General features: G+C 41.8%; 2 protein-coding genes across 9 annotated transcripts in view; one reads left to right on the top strand and one right to left on the bottom strand.

Annotated features, from left to right (window-relative positions):
• Window positions 1-10339, bottom strand: part of nup62.L (nucleoporin 62kDa L homeolog) — a 41508-nt gene extending 31169 nt beyond the window's left edge. For 4 of the 6 annotated variants that reach the window (XM_041571982.1, XM_041571983.1, XM_041571984.1 and 1 more), the window contains exons 1-2: window positions 7591-7706; window positions 738-1041 (exon numbers count right to left, since the gene is read on the bottom strand). In XM_041571982.1, the coding sequence (XP_041427916.1) occupies window positions 738-1041; window positions 7591-7606 (320 nt within the window). In that variant the 5' untranslated portion in view covers window positions 7607-7706. Of the gene's footprint in view, window positions 1-737; window positions 1042-7590; window positions 7707-10217 lie in introns of those variants that run through there. The other 2 variants (XM_018228791.2, NM_001090870.1) reach the window with 2 other exon arrangements.
• Window positions 10287-13912, top strand: dnaaf6.L (dynein axonemal assembly factor 6 L homeolog). 3 transcript variants are annotated; one of them, XM_018229655.2, is made up of 7 exons: window positions 10287-10426; window positions 10768-10879; window positions 11294-11354; window positions 11689-11788; window positions 12237-12333; window positions 12699-12784; window positions 13660-13912. In XM_018229655.2, the coding sequence occupies exons 2-7, from the start codon at window positions 10775-10777 to the stop codon at window positions 13787-13789; spliced, it is 579 nt and encodes a 192-aa protein (XP_018085144.1). In that variant the 5' UTR covers window positions 10287-10426; window positions 10768-10774; the 3' UTR covers window positions 13790-13912. The 3 variants fall into 3 exon arrangements, with proteins under 3 accessions (XP_018085144.1, XP_018085146.1, XP_018085147.1); XM_018229657.2 differs by having other exon boundaries at window positions 10301-10426; window positions 10740-10879; XM_018229658.2 differs by lacking the exon at window positions 10287-10426 and adding an exon at window positions 10437-10557.
• The last annotated feature ends 3455 nt before the right edge of the window (window positions 13913-17367 follow it).

Genomic DNA, 17367 nt, shown 5'->3' with positions numbered 1-17367 from the left:
ATTCTACCTGCTGTGGATAGGAATTGTCAAACGGTCCCTAACTGCTGGGCAGGGAAACAATCATACTTATGAACAGCAGGGGGAGGCCCCGCCTTACTTCCCAGCAATGCAGAACTCAAGCAGTTTTGTTTGTTTTGCTGTAGAGCAGTCGGTGACTGTGTAGAGATTTGTATTGGATTTTATTTTGGCTTTACATTCCTTTTAATGTTTCCAACTGCAGCTGCAGGGACAAAGACCATGGAGCCAGATTTAAACAGAAACTGGAATTCTATTTGGAGGATTATTTTGCTGCAGCCACTGGTTCTAGAGAGTTGGAGAAAGTTTGTATTAAACAATACAAAAACTATAAAATCCATATTAGATTACATGATAACACAAGATCCAGTGCAGTCTGCATATTGATTATTAATCAGTCTTGCTGTATCAGCTTCTGGCAGATATTATTTGGCTGTTTTGACGATCCCTAAGCAGCCCAGATCACACTGAGCATGTGCACATGGTCTTGCTAAGATGTTTAACAAAGTTACAAGATGGTGACCCCCTGTGGCCAACTTTGAAAGCATAAATCATTTGTTTGATTAGGCTTGTGGTGTAGTAAGTTCATGTTTATGTTTAGTATACTAAATGCAGCATTTTTTAGCCGTATTCAATTTTAGACTTTACTTCCCCCCCCCCCTTTAAGACAACATTATTTTGTACTGAATATGTTTTTTTAAAAAAAAAAAATCTTGTCTTACCCAAAAGCAAGACCACCTGAGGAAGGTGCTGGAGTAGATGTTACTTGTGCACCAAAGCTGAACCCAGATGTTGGTGCTAAGGAAGGGGCTGGATTGGAGAAGGAAAAAAGTCCACTAGTTTGGCCTGTGGTAGAAGCAGGAGTTGGTGTGGCTGTGCCGAAACTGAAACCACCAGAAGGAGCTGCAGTTGCTGCACCAAAGGAAAAGCCAGTGGGGGCAGTTGTAGTGGTGGATTTTGGGTTCCCAAAGCTAAATCCTCCAGCAGAAGCAGCGCCAAAGTTAAAGCCACTCATGGTGATGAATTCTGTGGGAAAAAAAGAAGTGCAGATGTAACTTTTTATTTATTTTTTTTTATATACAGTTATATGAAAAAGTATGGGAATCACTCTTAATTCTTTCGAGTTTTGTTTATCATTGGCTGAGCTTTGAAAGTAGCAACTTCCATTTAATATAGAACATGCTTTATGGAAACAGTAGTAATTCAGCAGTGACAAAGTTTCTTGGATTAACAAAAACTATGCAATATGCATCATAACAAAATTAGACAGGCGCATACATTTGGGCACCCCAACATTGATATTACATCAATACTTAGTTGAGACTCCTTTTGCAAGTGCAACAGTCTCTAGATGCCTCCTATAGCCTTTTATGAGTGTCTGGATTCTGAATGGCGGTATTTTTGACCATTCGTCCATACAAAATCTCTCCAGTTCAGTTAGATTTGATGGCAGATGAGCATTAACAGACTGCTTCAAATCCTCCAATAGATTTTTGATGATATTCAAGTGGGGGGACTGCGACGGCCATTAAATATTGTACTTCTACCTCTGCATAAATGCCTTTCGAAGTGTGTTCAGGGTCATTGTCTTGTTGGAATATACAACCCCTGCTTAACTTCAACTTTGTGACTAATGCTTGACCATTATCCTAAATAGTTTGTTGATTGGGTTGAATTCATCAGACCCTCGACTTTAACAAGGGCCCCAGTCCCTGAACAAGCCACACAGCATGATGGATACCTCTACCAAATTTGACAGTAGGTAGCAGGTGTTTTTCTTGGAATGTGTTCTTGTTATAACCAAACAACTAAATTTTTGTCTCATCAGTCCAAAGCACTTTATTCCAAAATGACTGTCGCTTTTGCATACAAGTGACTGTTTGTGTGAGTGCAGAAAGGGCTTCTTTCTCATCACCCTGCCACACAGATGTTCTTTGTGCAAACTGCGCTGACTTGTAGAACGATGTACAGCTACACCATCTGAAGCAAGATGTTCTTGCAGGTCTTTGGAAGTGATCTTTGAATTGTCTGTAACCTCTCACAATCCTTCACATATGCCGCTCCTGTATTTTTCTTGGCCTGCCAGACCTGGATTTTACAGCAACTGTGCCTGTGACCTTCCATTTCCCGATTACATTCCTTACAGTTGAAATGGACAGTTTAAACCTTTCCCTAAACCATGATACTGAACAATCTTTGTTTTCAGATCTTTTGAGAGTTGCTTTGAGGATCCCATGCTGTCACTCTTCAGAGGAGATTCAAACAGAAGCACAACGTATAATTGACCACCTTAAATACCTTTTCTCATTATTGGACACACCTGCCTATAAAGTTCAAGGCTTAACGATCTAATTCAACCAATTTGGTGTTGCCAGTAATCAGTATTGAGTATTACCCCCGATTATGTTCAGAGTCTTACTAAATATTAGGCCACCTGAACAGCCACTGATTCCAATGCCTTTCATAATTCCTTAAACAAATACCATGTGGTAAGATGGAAGACAGAGGAAATTTCCTGTTGGCGTATAGGGGAAGGTAAAGGCGGCTGTAACTTGGTGTTCCCTATTTTGGGAGGCTTCTAGCTAATCCATGCAGTCGGCAAAGTCTAGTTTCGTAATCATTATCATGCTACCAAATAGTGTAGTATTCCTTTCTGCTAGATGTTAATGTTTCTTTAAATATAAAAAATAAAAGTTTGTCACCATGCCATTTAAATTCTGCTCCAGAGCTCTGTGGTTGAGCAGTGCTGTTGTACCTAGCTGCTAAATAAAGCATAAGTAACTCAGTATACAGAGGAGGAATTATACTTCTATCACTTGAATCTACACCACTGTAAACACAGTATAACTTGCTGGAGAAGATTGACATTAATGCTATAGTTAAAGTTTAACACAAACGGCCAATGTAGTCAAGACATTTTATTAATTTCCAGTAAGAATACACCAAATCCACTATTTTGGATTCGGCCGATCCCGCGAATCCTTCGTCACAGATTAGGCTGAATGTCGAAGCCTAATTTGCATACAGTCATATAAAAAAGTTTGGGAACCCCTCTTAATTCTTTGGAGTTTTGTTTATCATTGGCTGAGCTTTCAGTAGCAACTTCCCTTTAATATATAACATGCCTTATGGAAACAGTAGTATATCAGCAATGACAAAGTTTATTGGATTGCCATCAGATCGACAGCTGACTTGCTCCACCTTCTTACAATTTGTTGAAAAACCTCTGTGTATAGGCTCCACTCGAGGTGATCTATTGTCTTGTGGCTGAGGAAATCTGCTATCCAATTGTCCACTCCTGGGATGTGTACTGTGGAAATTGCTGGCACATCTTTGCCCACAGTAGGATTCTCTGTGCTTCTGCAAAGCCGTTTTGCCTCCTTGGTGGTTGACATAGGCCACCGCTGTTACATTGTCTGATACAAAAAACACAATTTGTTCTTACGCTCAGCCGTGCAGGGGTTAATTCCTCAATGCTTCGATCCTCAGCAAAGGATTACCGCAATCCTATGAGCACTCAAATAGCAGTTACTGATAGAAAAATATTTTATTGACTACAAATCACACGACATGTTTCAGGCTTAGCCCTTTCTCAAGTGTAATCCCAGTATACAGCGTGAAGTCTTTTAAACTTTTGTTGTCTGATTGTACTCTTACCAGCAGTCCCTTTAGGTTGCTTGACCAGTGCAGCAATTAGAGGTAGATTGCTCTGAGCTCCAAGATATTAATGGGAAGCAGCTGCTCCTCCTGCCTCCAACGACCCTGAAACTGATTACCTAGACCCTGCACTGATTCCCTAGAACTCCTCCCCATCCTGTGGTCGGGGAATGGTTTTCCCGAGTCAAGAGTTGTCGATTGAGTCCACCAGGAAAGTGATGCACGAGCAGCACTCAATACAGTTACTCTGCGATCCAGATCCACTCGGTTCTTCCTCTGGTGCTGCAAGATTAGTCTTTGTAGTGGTCTAGTGTGTAATTGCACGTAAGGAATGGCAGAAGAGGACGAGACCATCCTCCCCAGCGCCCTCATGGGCGAGTGTGGAGGTACCTGTTCTATCGTCTGAAGTGTCGACAGTCGGTTGTGAAGAGAGGAGATCTTGTCCTGCGGGAGAAAGGCATTCCCCGGTACCGTATTCAGAATTAGTCCTAAGTACTCTGTACTCTGGGACAGAAGTAGCTTCGACTTCTGGAAATTGGATGCACCAACCCATTTGAGTCAGAGTTGTTATTACCATCTGAAGGTGTATTGTGGTCAGGGACTTGGATGGAGCATTTACTAGTAGGCCGTCCAGGTACGGGAAGACCCCCACGCCTTGCAAACTGAGTCCCACTAGGGCTGCTGCCATCACCTTAGTGAAGACCCTTGATAGCCCGAAGGGGAGCGCCATGAACTGCCAATGTTCTCCTGCCAAGTAGAAACAAAGGAAACGATGATGACTGGGGTATATTGGCACGTGCAGGTACGCATCCTTGATGTCGATCACTGCCATGAATTCCTCTCTTTCCAGTGACATGAGCAATGACTGAACTGACTCCACTTTGAAGTGGTGTTTGCAGACATGGTCGTTGAGAGCTTTTTAGACTGGGTGAAAGGATTCATCTTTCTTGGGTACTATAAACAGGTTTGAGTAGAAAACGGCCCCTTTCCCTGGTTGGGACATCTTCCACTACCCCTGTGACGGTCAGTGTGTGAAGAACCCCCGGAAAGGCTGAGCGCTTGGGTTCCCTTGGTAGAAGCCTCGAGGTGAAGACCCTTTCTGGGGGAAAACTCGCAGGATCCATAGGAGTGCTGCATAAAACAATATTTTTTATCAGACTTGCCTCTTGATATATATGGTAAGAAGACTTCTCACTCACATACCTGCTTGTCGCAAAGCAGTGTATCACACATGAAAATCCAGCAAAATGGCAGTGACAGGAAGCGCTACCTGTTTAAAAAGGTGCTGCAGTGTTCCAGCATAACTACTTCATCTGCTCATTAATAATCCAGAATTATTTCCCACACATGTTCCGTGCCAACACGCCACGTATTTTAATTTTTTGGCAGCAATCACCGCCTATGCAGACTGGCCATAGATGCAAAGATCCGATTGTTCGAATCCTCGAACAATCTGACTTCCCCATCTCCTGACCTGCCACTAACCATTCAGATCAAACAAAGTAGAACAGAACAGATCAGCCAATGTTCTGCCACCGACAGCAATCGTATGAAAGTTACGTCCGACAAAAGTTAGTGACAGTCTCCCACTGAAAATCGTATGATCGCGAATACGCGCAGAGAAATTATCGGCAGCTGAAAGAAATCTTTTAACCTGTCTGATCGACCAAACGACCGATCCCTGCTGGAAGAAAAATGCCGGGACCCACACACGGTAAGAAAATCTTATGAATCCTCGATTCGTACGATCGGATCTTTGCGTCTCTGGCCTGCTTTAGTGTGCATTTACCCACATCCAAAATGGCTGATTCCACACTTCCGGTTCCTTTGTTAGCTCCACAAACTTGGGGACATTAACAATACTGCGATTGAGGCAACCGCTCCCTTTCCCCACTTCAGGATGACCGATCGGCTTGCCTCCTCCTTACCTTGCATCTCCGTCTTTTTCGCCGCACTGGCTGAGGACCAGCTGCCCGTGACATCATCAAGCGTGCGCATACTGTGCCTGCGCCACTCGACACATTACCTACCTAACCCTTAGTGGGAGGTATGGCTGGCCCACTGGCTACTCCAACACCAGTCCTTGGCCCTCCTTGGCTAACCCCTTCTTTGGGGAGCCTACAGACTTCCAACAGAAACGGGGAAAAAAGAGAGAGAAAAAACCCCCCCTTCAACTTGGGAATACATGCTACTGCATGCTCCAAGATTTGACTCAATCCATTGACCTCTGGACAGGACAAAAATAAAAAAAGGACAGGTGAAGAGGGGGAGGGGCTGTTTCATTTAACTTTTTGGTGGGACGTACTGTCCATTGGCCCAGAGGGAGATTAACCCACTGGTGAATGCATGCCATGGGTGACTAGGAAAGACACACTGGCTCAGTTGAAGCATTAGGTAATTTAGACCTGCAAGAAGCGCAAGCAAAATAAGGTATTAAAGGGGACCCGTTAACCCAAAAAATTATTCCAAATCCTACTTTATCATGTTAGTCAAGCAAAATTAAATTTAATTAAACTGTATACATTATTTGAATCTTGTTTTCATCAGTCTAGGAACTCATTAATATAGCAAGCAGGCAGGAGCCATTTTGTGGACACTTATTAAGGCAAGCCTTGCATCATCTCAGAATCTTGTTTATACACCAGAATAGGGGACCTGATGTCCATCCCCATGCACTGGCCACACAATTAAATGGTTAAGAGAATAGGGCGAATGTGGGGAGTGCAGTTACATTTACTAAGTGCTGAATAAAGTAATTGCCTGCCCTGCCTCTATGCCTAAAGGTGGCCATACACGGATAGATCCGCTCGTTTGGCGATGTCGCCAAACGAGCGGATCTCCCTCCGATATGCCCACCTTGAGGTGGGCAATATCGGGCTGATCCGATCGTGGGCCCTAGGGCCCAACGATCGGATCCTAGCGTTCGCCAAACGGGCGGTCGGATCGCGGGACCGCATCAACGAACAGATGCGGCCGCGATCCGACGGGATTTTTAACCCCATCCGATCGAGATCTGGCCGACTTTCGGCCAGATCTCGATCGGGGAAGCCCGTCGGGGGCCCCCATACACGGGCCAATAAGCTGCCGACTTGGTCTGTCGGCAGCTTTTATCGGCCCGTGTATGGCCACCTTAAGGCATAGAGAAGGGGCAGGCAATATTTGCTTGACAGCTGAGATTTTTAAATGAGTTTACAACACTTTAATAAAAAAAAAATAAAAAAAAGAATTTGGATTTCATATTTAATTTGAAAAGGACTTTTATTATATAGCTTTTTATGTCTGGGTGACAGGTCCACTTTAATGGATTAGTACATGCAGTAGTCTGTGACTTGGAAAGGGACTGTTCCCCTGACACACATACCTGTCATGGTTAGGGTAACTGGTAGAGTACCTTCTGCAGAAGGGATTCCTTAATTTAAGTGCCCTAATATAGTAGGGTTGATCTGGGTAATGGGAAAGGGGATCTGCCCTTTAAGACCAGAGAAGGAACCACTGCCCCCTTTAGTGAGAGTTCACAACCGGGGAAGAATAATATAATGAGCAGGCAATTCCATGTAGCAGTAGTGCCTGTGTGTATAGTGAAGAGAAAAACAACAGACTTGTTTTCTGCACACTCCTCCTAGCAGGATCTCCAGATTTAGGAGCTGCAGCGTTCGCGGCTGGTTATGGTGCGAATGGCTGCCGAAGTGAAGTAATGAAGGCGCACGGCAACATGAAGTCCATTACCAAGATGGTGCCGCAATAAGAGGGGAGCCACCCGCGTTGGAGAGAGTGTGCGCACAGATGGATACGCTAAGCGATATGAGCTTCCTCTCCCTGGCCGGCATAAAGTAGTGAGTTCCCAATTGGCACCAGAGAGATCGGTGGGCGGGAGGGAGCCAAAGAGAGAGATTGGGGAGAGAGGAGGGTAATACTTACCAACTCGGCCAACCATAAATGCTCATTCAGTGTGCACCCTGTTCTGGTTGCTGGTGCAGCGTCTGGGAAGCGGGAACCAGTTGCCCAGGGTGGTGGGAGGGAGCCCCCCTGCCTGCAGCCTCTGAAGAGCAGAAAGGCCAATGAGCAATAATGAATTAATATCCTTTTGGCTGGAGGGGTTCTGGAACTGCATACACTGACCCCTTTTTTGTGGCATGGCTCTGACCTTAGTCTATACCACTGCTCCCAGCCACAGTGTCCGTCCTCCTTCTGAGGACACTAAGAAAAACCTGAGGTTAGAGGAAGTAGGCAGGGGGATGAAGCCCAGAGCAGGAGGAAGAGCCACTTTAGTCCTTTCTCCAAGCACCAGGATCTTCATCCCCATGGTGCCTGTGTCCCCCAATCTAGGCAAGAGAAACACCCGAGTACTCAATTGTTCCTGGCAAATGAAAGACATACCACTACTATCTTTTTTGTTGAAAGTGGAGTAAATTATCATGCAGGCTCCCAAACTTTTTCATATGACTGTATGCAAATCAGTGAGGGTAAGGGAAACATTTTTTTTTACTTCCTTATTTTGTGATGAAAAGTCACATGATTTTAAGGATTCGGTTCAGCCAAGCACAAGGATTCTGCCAATTCCTGGCCAAATAGCAAACCGAATCCTGGATTCTGTGCATCCCTAATTTCCAGACCGGCTGGCATAATGGTATCAATGTAGCTCCATAACAATACAATTTTTAGAATGAAATTCTCACAAGATTTATTAAAAATGTAACGGTTGAAAACATAATAACTAAGAACAGAAGTTTTACATTTCTTGAGTTCAGGCCCTGTCTTGAATATTTATATTTGTTTGGAAAAAGCATGCAAGATTACAGATTTAGATGCAAATAAAGCAGTCACTTTTCTTGAGTTTTGAGGCTATCCAAGACAGTAAATAAGCAATCACCATAGCCCTGCGGCTAGAGCTTTTTCCTCTCCAGTGCCTCCATGGGGGACAAGCCCGAGTGTTTTAATATCCACTGTCTTATTGTGAAAAGTCATGTCTCATTTTTATAGAACAGTTTTCTCTCCATCCAGTAACAGGAACATCTGGCAAGCATTCTGGCAAGAAATGTGTCAAAAATAAGCCTTGATATTTTTTAGTGCACAGAGTGCCTGTCACTGTTAACAGAAGCACATAGCCAGTGAGGTTAATGTAATAAAAGTTGCAGAGTTTGCCGTGAGTATGGTAGTCTATAATAATCCATTAGCAAATATTGTTCACGGTTTTAACAGAGAAACACCGATTACCTAATATGGGTCATGAGAGCTGGTTCAAACATTATGACTAATTTTACATTATGGGATCTGTTATTCTGAAACTAGTTATCCAAAAAGCTCTGAATTAGGGAAAGGCCTTCTCCCATGGAATCCATTTTATCCAATTAATCCAATTTTTTTTAAAAATTACATAACAGTTTTATATAGTTTTCCTTTTTCTCTGTAATTATAAAATAGTACCTTGTATTTGATCCAAACTAAGACATAATTCATCCTCAATGGAAGCAAACCCAGCCTATTGAGTTTATTTAATGTTTACATACTTTCTAGTAGACTTAAGGTAAAAAGATCCAAATTATGGATGGATCATTTATCTGGAAAACCCCAGGTCCGAATAGGGTTGCCACCTTTTAGGTCCGGCCCTACCGGCCGGTGACGTAGAGGGTGGGGGCGGACCAGAGAGGGATAGGTTGTGCCATTTCAGGGTGAAAATACTGGCCAGGTCCAACGCATTCTGTTTAACAGGTCTCATACCTGTACTGCCTAAGAATTTATAACTCCCTGCACAGCTATTCAGCTAAAGAATATCTACGGGCACATAGCTTTTAAGACTTTTTTTTTTAAAAAAAAAAAAAAAAAGGTTTTCAGACATATTGGTTTTAGTTTATAAAAAAAAGTCAGAGGAAGCATAGGCACAATGTAGCAAATATTACAAACCAAAGCCTGTTTGCCACATGGTGTTCAGTGATAATCTCATTCGCTAATAAACATTTGCAATTGTTTTTCTATATGGTGTCATAAATGTGGAAGGTAACTATAGATATATTCTAAGTTTCCTCACAGTAAAATATCCACTCTAGGGCTGGGAAATTTGAGGCTACTAAGTGTATTTACTATACAGAGCTCTGGTTTAACACCAGCCTTAAGGTGTGGCATTAAATACTGTGCATTTTAAATAATATTCTAATACACTTTTTTTTAATAAATGCTTGACTTGGAAAGTGCATAATACAGGGTAAAGCTGACATGACTGGAGGATTTGGTGCGCAAAATATATGGATAGAAAACATACTTCTAAATACCAGCAACTGTCTAGCTCCAATAATTAGCGGTCTACCTTAAAAATCACCTTTCAAACTGGTGATGTTTACTTCGGTCCCTAGCAAAACCTAGCGAAAGCCATGCCGTCGAGCAGCCCCTCAGCCGTAAACGCACGCAAGGTAATACTGCAGAATATTAAGAGTAATCTTAATTTACTTTTTTTTTTTTCACTACAACAGAGATTTACATGTATACATTGAAATGTCCAAACCCTAATTACTGCACTATGGGAAAATGTACAAAAACAACTGCAGTCATACCTTCACTCTTCTCCTTCCACTCCACCAAGGTACTTCCGGGTGAGCGGGAAAGCTGGAACGCACATGTGGCGCACTGTCATGATGTAATATCCGGAAGCCTTGATTTTTCCATTTTACCCAGGCACCTAAAGCTAGAGGCGGCGCGACTTTGTTGCCATGGAAACAGAAGCATCCATTCTAACAAAAACTTGAGAACAACTACATACTCTGTAAGTATGCGGCCGTTCTGGTTAATACCGAACAATTTGAAGGACCTTTATCTATTGTTTTGTTAATATATAATCTTTATGAATTTGTTCTGAAATGCTGGGACACACGGTAGAAATTTAGGGACATATAGGTATTGGGATGGGTGTGGGTCACTATAATAACAATATACATTTCTGTGTAGAAGCTGTGTATGTATTTGCCAGTATTTATAGAGGAGGATACACGCGAGATTGATAGTGCTTATAAAGCTAATTCTCAAGAAAGTTCACAGATTGTTTTTTGATTAATATGTTTAAAATGTTCAAAATGCAGGAACATGTGAATTTGTCTTTTACCATAGTTTGAAAATGGAACTGGCACTGGGTGAGTTTACATCTGTTGGGGCATTAGATGCTCTGTGTTCCCTGCTCAACCATCCTACAGAAGAGGATGAAGAGCTAGATGCATGTAGGGTAAGTTATCATTATTATTCATTTTTTAGCATACTCTGCAATGTTTTACAAAGATTATACATCATTCAACAGTGGAGCTTCCAGTCTAAGTTTTATTAGGACAGTATACCTGCCTATATGTTTTTGGAGTTTAGGAGGAAATTAGATTCAATTACAATTGAATTTACCCTTCTAGAGTGGGTGAATTTCGTTCACTAGTAATCACATAATTGCCATTTTTTACATGGTAAGAGTGTGCATTGCTCAAGTATGAAAAAAATAACTAGAAAATAATAAGGTGCGTAGTTTTTTTTTCCCCTTATAAATCATATAATTGCAAAAGTAACGAGTGATGGGATATCATTGTGTGTATGTGTATAATTTGTTTGAACACATTACGTAGCTATTACAGTCACAATTACATGTTCTTTACAGGGTACTGCAGTAGCAAGTGTTGGACCAGGAGATATTGGACCCACAAGGAGCCAGGAGCAAGGTGGGCATAGCCATAGTCTAAAAATGTCATATTTAGATGAATGCGGTTCATGAATATATAGTCACATAGGAGCTCAAATAAATGTAAATGTAAATGAAGGTGTTAGAAACACCCACCCCCTCCTTCTCAAGCTGGAAATTCTTTTTACCAAACAGGTGCCATATAGTAAAACTGTGGTGTACAGCTATAGTTTCTGCTCCAAGTTGTGTTTATTTTCATATATATATTGATTATTACATTTTATTAGCAACATGCTGGCTGGAGCTCGGTAGGTTATAGTCTGTAATAAGTCATATGAAAAGACTAGATATAAAGAAAGTTCTTTCACTGCCAGCCTCAGAAAAGACCACAGACAGAAAGGATATCTGGGAAGAATCAGAGATCACTGAGGGCACAGAATATGAAGACACACTGGATCTGAGAGAGCAGCCAGAGTAAGTTATATTACTAGAGGTCCCTACATTGCTTACAGTATTGCATCTCACTTTAATGTCTCATGATTTCACTACTTGTTGACTGCCCATATCTTCTGGACCCTTCAAAGCACTCAGCACTAATTGCTACAACCTGTATCAATCTTATAGCTGTCCAAGCTGTAGCAGGTAGAGATGCATGTGGAAAAATAGTCTCTCTCTGCACTCTCCCAATTAGCCTTTTTTCCTGTTCTGTGGTGGTTGCAAGCACTATACTTTATAACTGAATATAGAATCTGACATGAACTGCCAATGACATCTATTTTTTGTCCTTCTCTGGGTACAGAGTTTGCCCAGGACCAGAATTAAGTTCTCATGATGTGTTCAGCCAATGTGTATTTTTTATTGAACCTCTACAAGTCCTGTGCCTAAGTTAGCTCCAACAATTAAACTTTTAACACCTTTGCAGGTATGAGGTATTATTTAAGCAGAGAGTTGGAACTGAAGATATGTTTTTGGGAATGACTCGAAAGGATCCATCAACAGCCTGTTGTGAGCAGATGGTGGTGAGTTAAAAGAGAGATTTCCTTGATTAATTTATACAAATAAACTGTGCAGTTTTTGTAACCTCATGAGTCTCTTCAGCATATATGGAGTACATGCAAGAGCTTGTATTTCTTTGCTTGCTGTTTAGACTAAATCCCAGAAGATACTCTTATAAACTGGGCATTATCACACCCACCTGTTACATCAAAAAAACTGCCTTAACCATCTGTTATGGTGCCTTTGTAATCAAATAGGGTAAACATACCTGCTGGAATACAGTTGCCCAATAGACTTTCACTATGTTATAAAAGTTTATGCAAACTAGAATCCTATTTCAGATTAAGAACTTTGCATGTGCATTAGCCCTGACCCAATCTTATCCTAGATTCGAATCAATCTGCCTGGAATAAAGGTTTCTGAGGTGTCGCTTCAGGTAAAGAAGAAATTTCTAGACCTTCGCACTCCCAAACAGTAAGTTGTTCAGATTATAGAGAAATTAGCAATAATTAATGGTGCACATTTTTTTAAAAAAAAAAAAGGACTAAAAGTATATCTGAAGCAAATGGCAGGCATGTTCATTGTTAGACCATATTGTAAGTCCAAGGGAAGGGACAAAATACTCAAAACTGCTATCCAGTAAGAGTTAATAGCAATTACCAATCGCCAAGCAACCAGTGCTCTCAAGTGATAGGTGCATATTGCTCTAAAATATAGCACCATGCATTTTACGAAAGGTGGAAATACATATACACATTCTTTCCTCTTTTTATGCCAAATGATCCACTAAATGAAAATCATCCACTATAGTTTTTTTTCTGAAGTGCCATACCACATAATGTATTCTTCCATATCCATAATCAAAGCACATCTCTGCTTTCTGCCTTGTGGTCTCCATTTTAGAAGTCTGTGAATACCTTGCTTCAGCTGCGCCTTGATGTATGACGTACATGCATGATGTTAGCGTGTATTTGCTGTGGGCCATCCGATATACCCAAGAAAGGGTAGCTGAACAGAATGGTTGTACTGTATTACTATGCTGTTTTGCAGGCAAACTAAGAAGAATAAAGCAGCACTGGGAGAATATGTTAGTCTTCATATAATGGCTAAAATACATTACTAATAATTTAATGGGGCGTCTCCTTTAAGTTCTTGTCACTTCATAGTTTAAGTACAAAATCTGTCTATCAGTACCATAAACATGATGTAAATGTGGCAGTGAAAGCTCTAAATACAAATTTTTCTTAGCATTGCCAATTCTTTACCATGCCAATAACTGAAGGACCCAACCAGTTGGCCATGATATCTAGGGTTAGTCCTGAGTCTTTCTGCCTTTTCTCTCTCCCCAGCAAACTTGCACTTCATCTCCTACATCCTGTAGATGCCGATAATGGAAAAGCCAAGTTTGTGGCAGATACAGAATCGCTGGAAGTGACTCTCAACATGACTCGAGAATTAGATTTCATCAACTTCCTTTGATAATGTATGGTGCCCACACCTAAAAATGAAGTTTGTGTGCTCCATCATGCATGTAAAAACATTAGGCTCTGTTTTTCTAGAAATATGTATGAAGTATTTAATAAACACAACACTTTTTGATAATTACATGTAGTTTGTGCTTAACTAATCTTTCAGATGCACTGTTTACTTTGCTGTGTTTGTAAGAAACCCAAAAATTTTTAGTATCAGATATTCATTTTTTTTTTTTTCAGGAGAGAATATGGAAATACTTCCCACATTTTTAACTTAAAAAAATAGGCCTTTTTGGCCATTCACACACCTGCCCAGATTTCCTTTTTCCTTATAAGCAAATCTAATTTTCAGATGCAGACATTTGTCATTTAAGTATTTTTTTTAACCTCATACATGTTGGCAAACATAAAATCTGGAATGCCAACAAAAAGTCTGCCGCTGCACTTTTTACTGGCTAAAGGTCAAAAATTATATAACAAGCATTTTACAAATGTTTTGTATAACAAGTAAAAAGTAACATAGTAAGTTAGATTGAAAACAGACACATGTCCACCAATTTCAACCTTAAGTCTTTATATTAACTGCTTGTTGATCCAGAGGAAGGCAAAAACCTCTATTTGAAGCCTCTCCAGTTTGCCTCAGAGGGGGAAAATATTCCTTCCTGACTCCAAAATGGCAATTTGACTAGTTCCTTGATCAACTTGTACTACAAGCTATCTTAATAACCCTGGATTCGCTCACTTGCTAAAAAGCCAACCAACCTCTTCTTAAAGGTATCTAATGTATCAGCCAGTACAACTGATTCAGGGAGAGAATTCCACATCTTCGCAGCTTTCACTCTAAAAAAACCCCCTTCCGAATATTTAGGCTGAACCTCCTTTCTTCTAATCGGAATGGGTTGTCGGATTTATGCTCCTATAGTCCTCCAGGGATATAAGATTCTCAGCCACGATGAGTAAGTCCCTCTTGGATTTAAATAAATGCTTACTCAAATCGAGCCTGGCCCCGAAGTTCCCCCTGGGCCTGACTTGAACCAAACAGATTCTCTCAGGAAATTAACCAGACAGCTTTATTTGAGGTATACATTAATACAGAGTATTACAATACAGAGTATTAAATAATAGCTCACACGCCCTGAAAGCTCGTGAGGACGTTGGGGGACAATAAGCAATACAACAGATGATTATTTAACCATTTCTTCTTCCATGGGGCTGATCCCTTGACATCCAATCATCGTCCTTGGTTTAATATAACTATGCCTCTATGTCCATTTTAGTACAATTCTTCCTGACCTAAGTATAGTCCAAATAAGTACATTTGCTGTGCTAGCACAATATCCAGAATGGTATCTGTGCAGTGGGTGTGTTTTTGGGGCTATAAGTGTCTTTCTTAACCTTGCACTAGGAATACTTGTGACATGAGACAACAGATGTATTCTTAGTTCTATGTAAACATTCTACAACCCTAATTAGTAGAAAGGCCTCTAACCTTGAAGTGTAGAGTCTAACACAGCTGTTCTGTGGCAGTGTCCTATTCTATAATCATTGCATTTTATACAATACATAACCCATATATATATAATTTTAATCTAAAATCCTGATATCCACATGGGTGACCTTGTGTCACTTGGAAGGACCTACTGGTAAATAGAGTATTAGAGAGGTCTCTCATAAGGCATCATGGGCGGAGACATGCAACTCACTCCTTTGTGTCCCTTTGGTCAACTATGCATCCAGAACCGCTGGTTTATAGCACAAATACAGCCTAATGGTTCAGAGCCATATATCCAAACTTGCAGACACCCTGTTTCAATCTTGTTAGATCTCATCAGTGCAAGATATTGGAACATGGCTTCTGAGAGGTAGGACTTGGAGAGTAGCAAAGTGGGGAACCAAATCTAGTTATGGTGAGAGCTTGTTAGGAATTCAAGACGTATACAATACTTGTTATGGTGAGAAGGGCTGAAAGGAGCCAAAAAGCAGGCAAGTTTATTATCTGCAAGGACTCCAGGGTCCTGTAAGACACACCGGGAGATGTCGGCAGTCTCTTATCTTCCGGCGCATCTAGTCTAGGAAGTTGGTGCGCAGGCGCATCTGCTTTGACGCCGAGCGTCATGACGCGAGTGTCACGGTGCAGAGCATCATTACGTCACGATTAGGATTCGAATTTGGCACCAAAACAGCTTTAAAGGTCCAGTCCTCCATTTTGTGTGTGTCCAAGCTAGGTTCCAGTTCTACTGTTCCTGCCAAAGCGTTTATTATATTTGAATTCCTGTTTTTTGACTTCCGCCTGACTTTTGACTCCGATTATTCCCGCCCGCCTTGAACCTTTCCCCTTATTCTCAACTATGTCTCCTCTTCATCCTTGCCGGTACCTCGTTTACGGACTTGTTGTTGTCACGCACTCTTCCTTGTGTTTTCTGCAGCAGAAAGCCCCGGGCCCCAAAAGGGCGTCGGTGAACACTGGAATTCGCAGGGTTACCATGTGCATTGTGAGTGTACCCACCACCAAGCAAGGTACCCGATAACGAGAATGTTACAGATAGCTTAGGCCAAGATGGAACCTTCCCACTACCATGGAGGGATATTTTGATGTTATGATGAAGCACCCGGACAGTCAAGAGGCTCAACAGGCTTATCTTGCACAGGCCTTACAGCACATGACTTCTCGCCTAGAAGCCCTCCAAATTTCGGGTGCTGATGCTTCTCAATCCTCTTCGCTTCTTTTTGCTCCATCTGCATCTCCTAAACCACCCAAGATTTCTGCTCCTGTTCATTTTAGGGGTTATCCGGATACTTCCTGAGGATTCATCACGCAATGCAAGATCCAATTTGAAACGGCTCCTGACCAATTTGCGACCGAGAGATCTAAGGTTGCTTATATTATTTCTCTTCTTCAGGGGAAAGCCCTTCCTTGGGCTTCGCCATTAAGGGATAGAGATGATCCTCTGGTACATGATTCCACTGCTTTCCTTTCTAACTTCCGGCAAATCTTTGATGTCCCGGGCCATAAATTGAACGCCTCTGACCAGCTCGTGAAAGTTAATCAAGGGTCTAGTACTGCCTCCGAATATGCTATCCACTTCCGGACATTAGCTGCAGAGGTGTCTTGGAACAATGAGGCACTCATCGCAGCTTTGTGGAGGGGGCTTCACGATGACCTCAAACACGAGCTGGTAACCCGGGATCTGCCTACTTCCTTCAACGAATTTGTAGTTTTCCTCGTCAAGATTGATTCCCAGATGAGGGAGAAATCGTTACTTAAGTCTCATACCCGCAGACCTCAAACATTTCTCAGGTCAGAATTCTTCTCTCCAACTACTCCTCCACCAGTTCAAGATGCTTAACACCAGAGGAGAGAACCCGAAGAAGAACGGCTGGCCTTTGTCTGTACTGTGGACTAGCTGGTCATCTTATCAGGTCTTGTCCTTCCAGACCTCAGAATCAGAGCCTCAGCCTAGGTGTGAGAGGGGATTTCTGCACTCCCAATTTCTTTTAAATCTCGTATGTTTCTCCCTGCTTCCCTGTCGACCTTGTCTGGTACATTTTCCTGCCAAGCTTTTCTTGATTCCGGAGCAGCAGGAA

The sequence above is a fragment of the Xenopus laevis genome, chromosome 8L, assembly GCF_017654675.1.
Source record: "Xenopus laevis strain J_2021 chromosome 8L, Xenopus_laevis_v10.1, whole genome shotgun sequence".
Taxonomy (NCBI): domain Eukaryota; kingdom Metazoa; phylum Chordata; class Amphibia; order Anura; family Pipidae; genus Xenopus; species Xenopus laevis.
The sequence above is the reverse complement of the archived record's forward strand: the minus strand, read 5'-3'. Positions and strand labels throughout refer to the sequence as shown.

Coding starts and splice junctions, on each gene's coding strand:
- dnaaf6.L (XM_018229655.2), top strand. CDS start 10,775: ATGGAACTGGCACTGGGTGAGTTTACATCTGTTGGGGCATTAGATGCT. Junction 11,355..11,688: donor CACAAGGAGCCAGGAGCAAG/GTGGGCATAGCC, acceptor TTTCACTGCCAG/CCTCAGAAAAGACCACAGAC. Junction 12,785..13,659: donor GACCTTCGCACTCCCAAACA/GTAAGTTGTTCA, acceptor CTCTCTCCCCAG/CAAACTTGCACTTCATCTCC.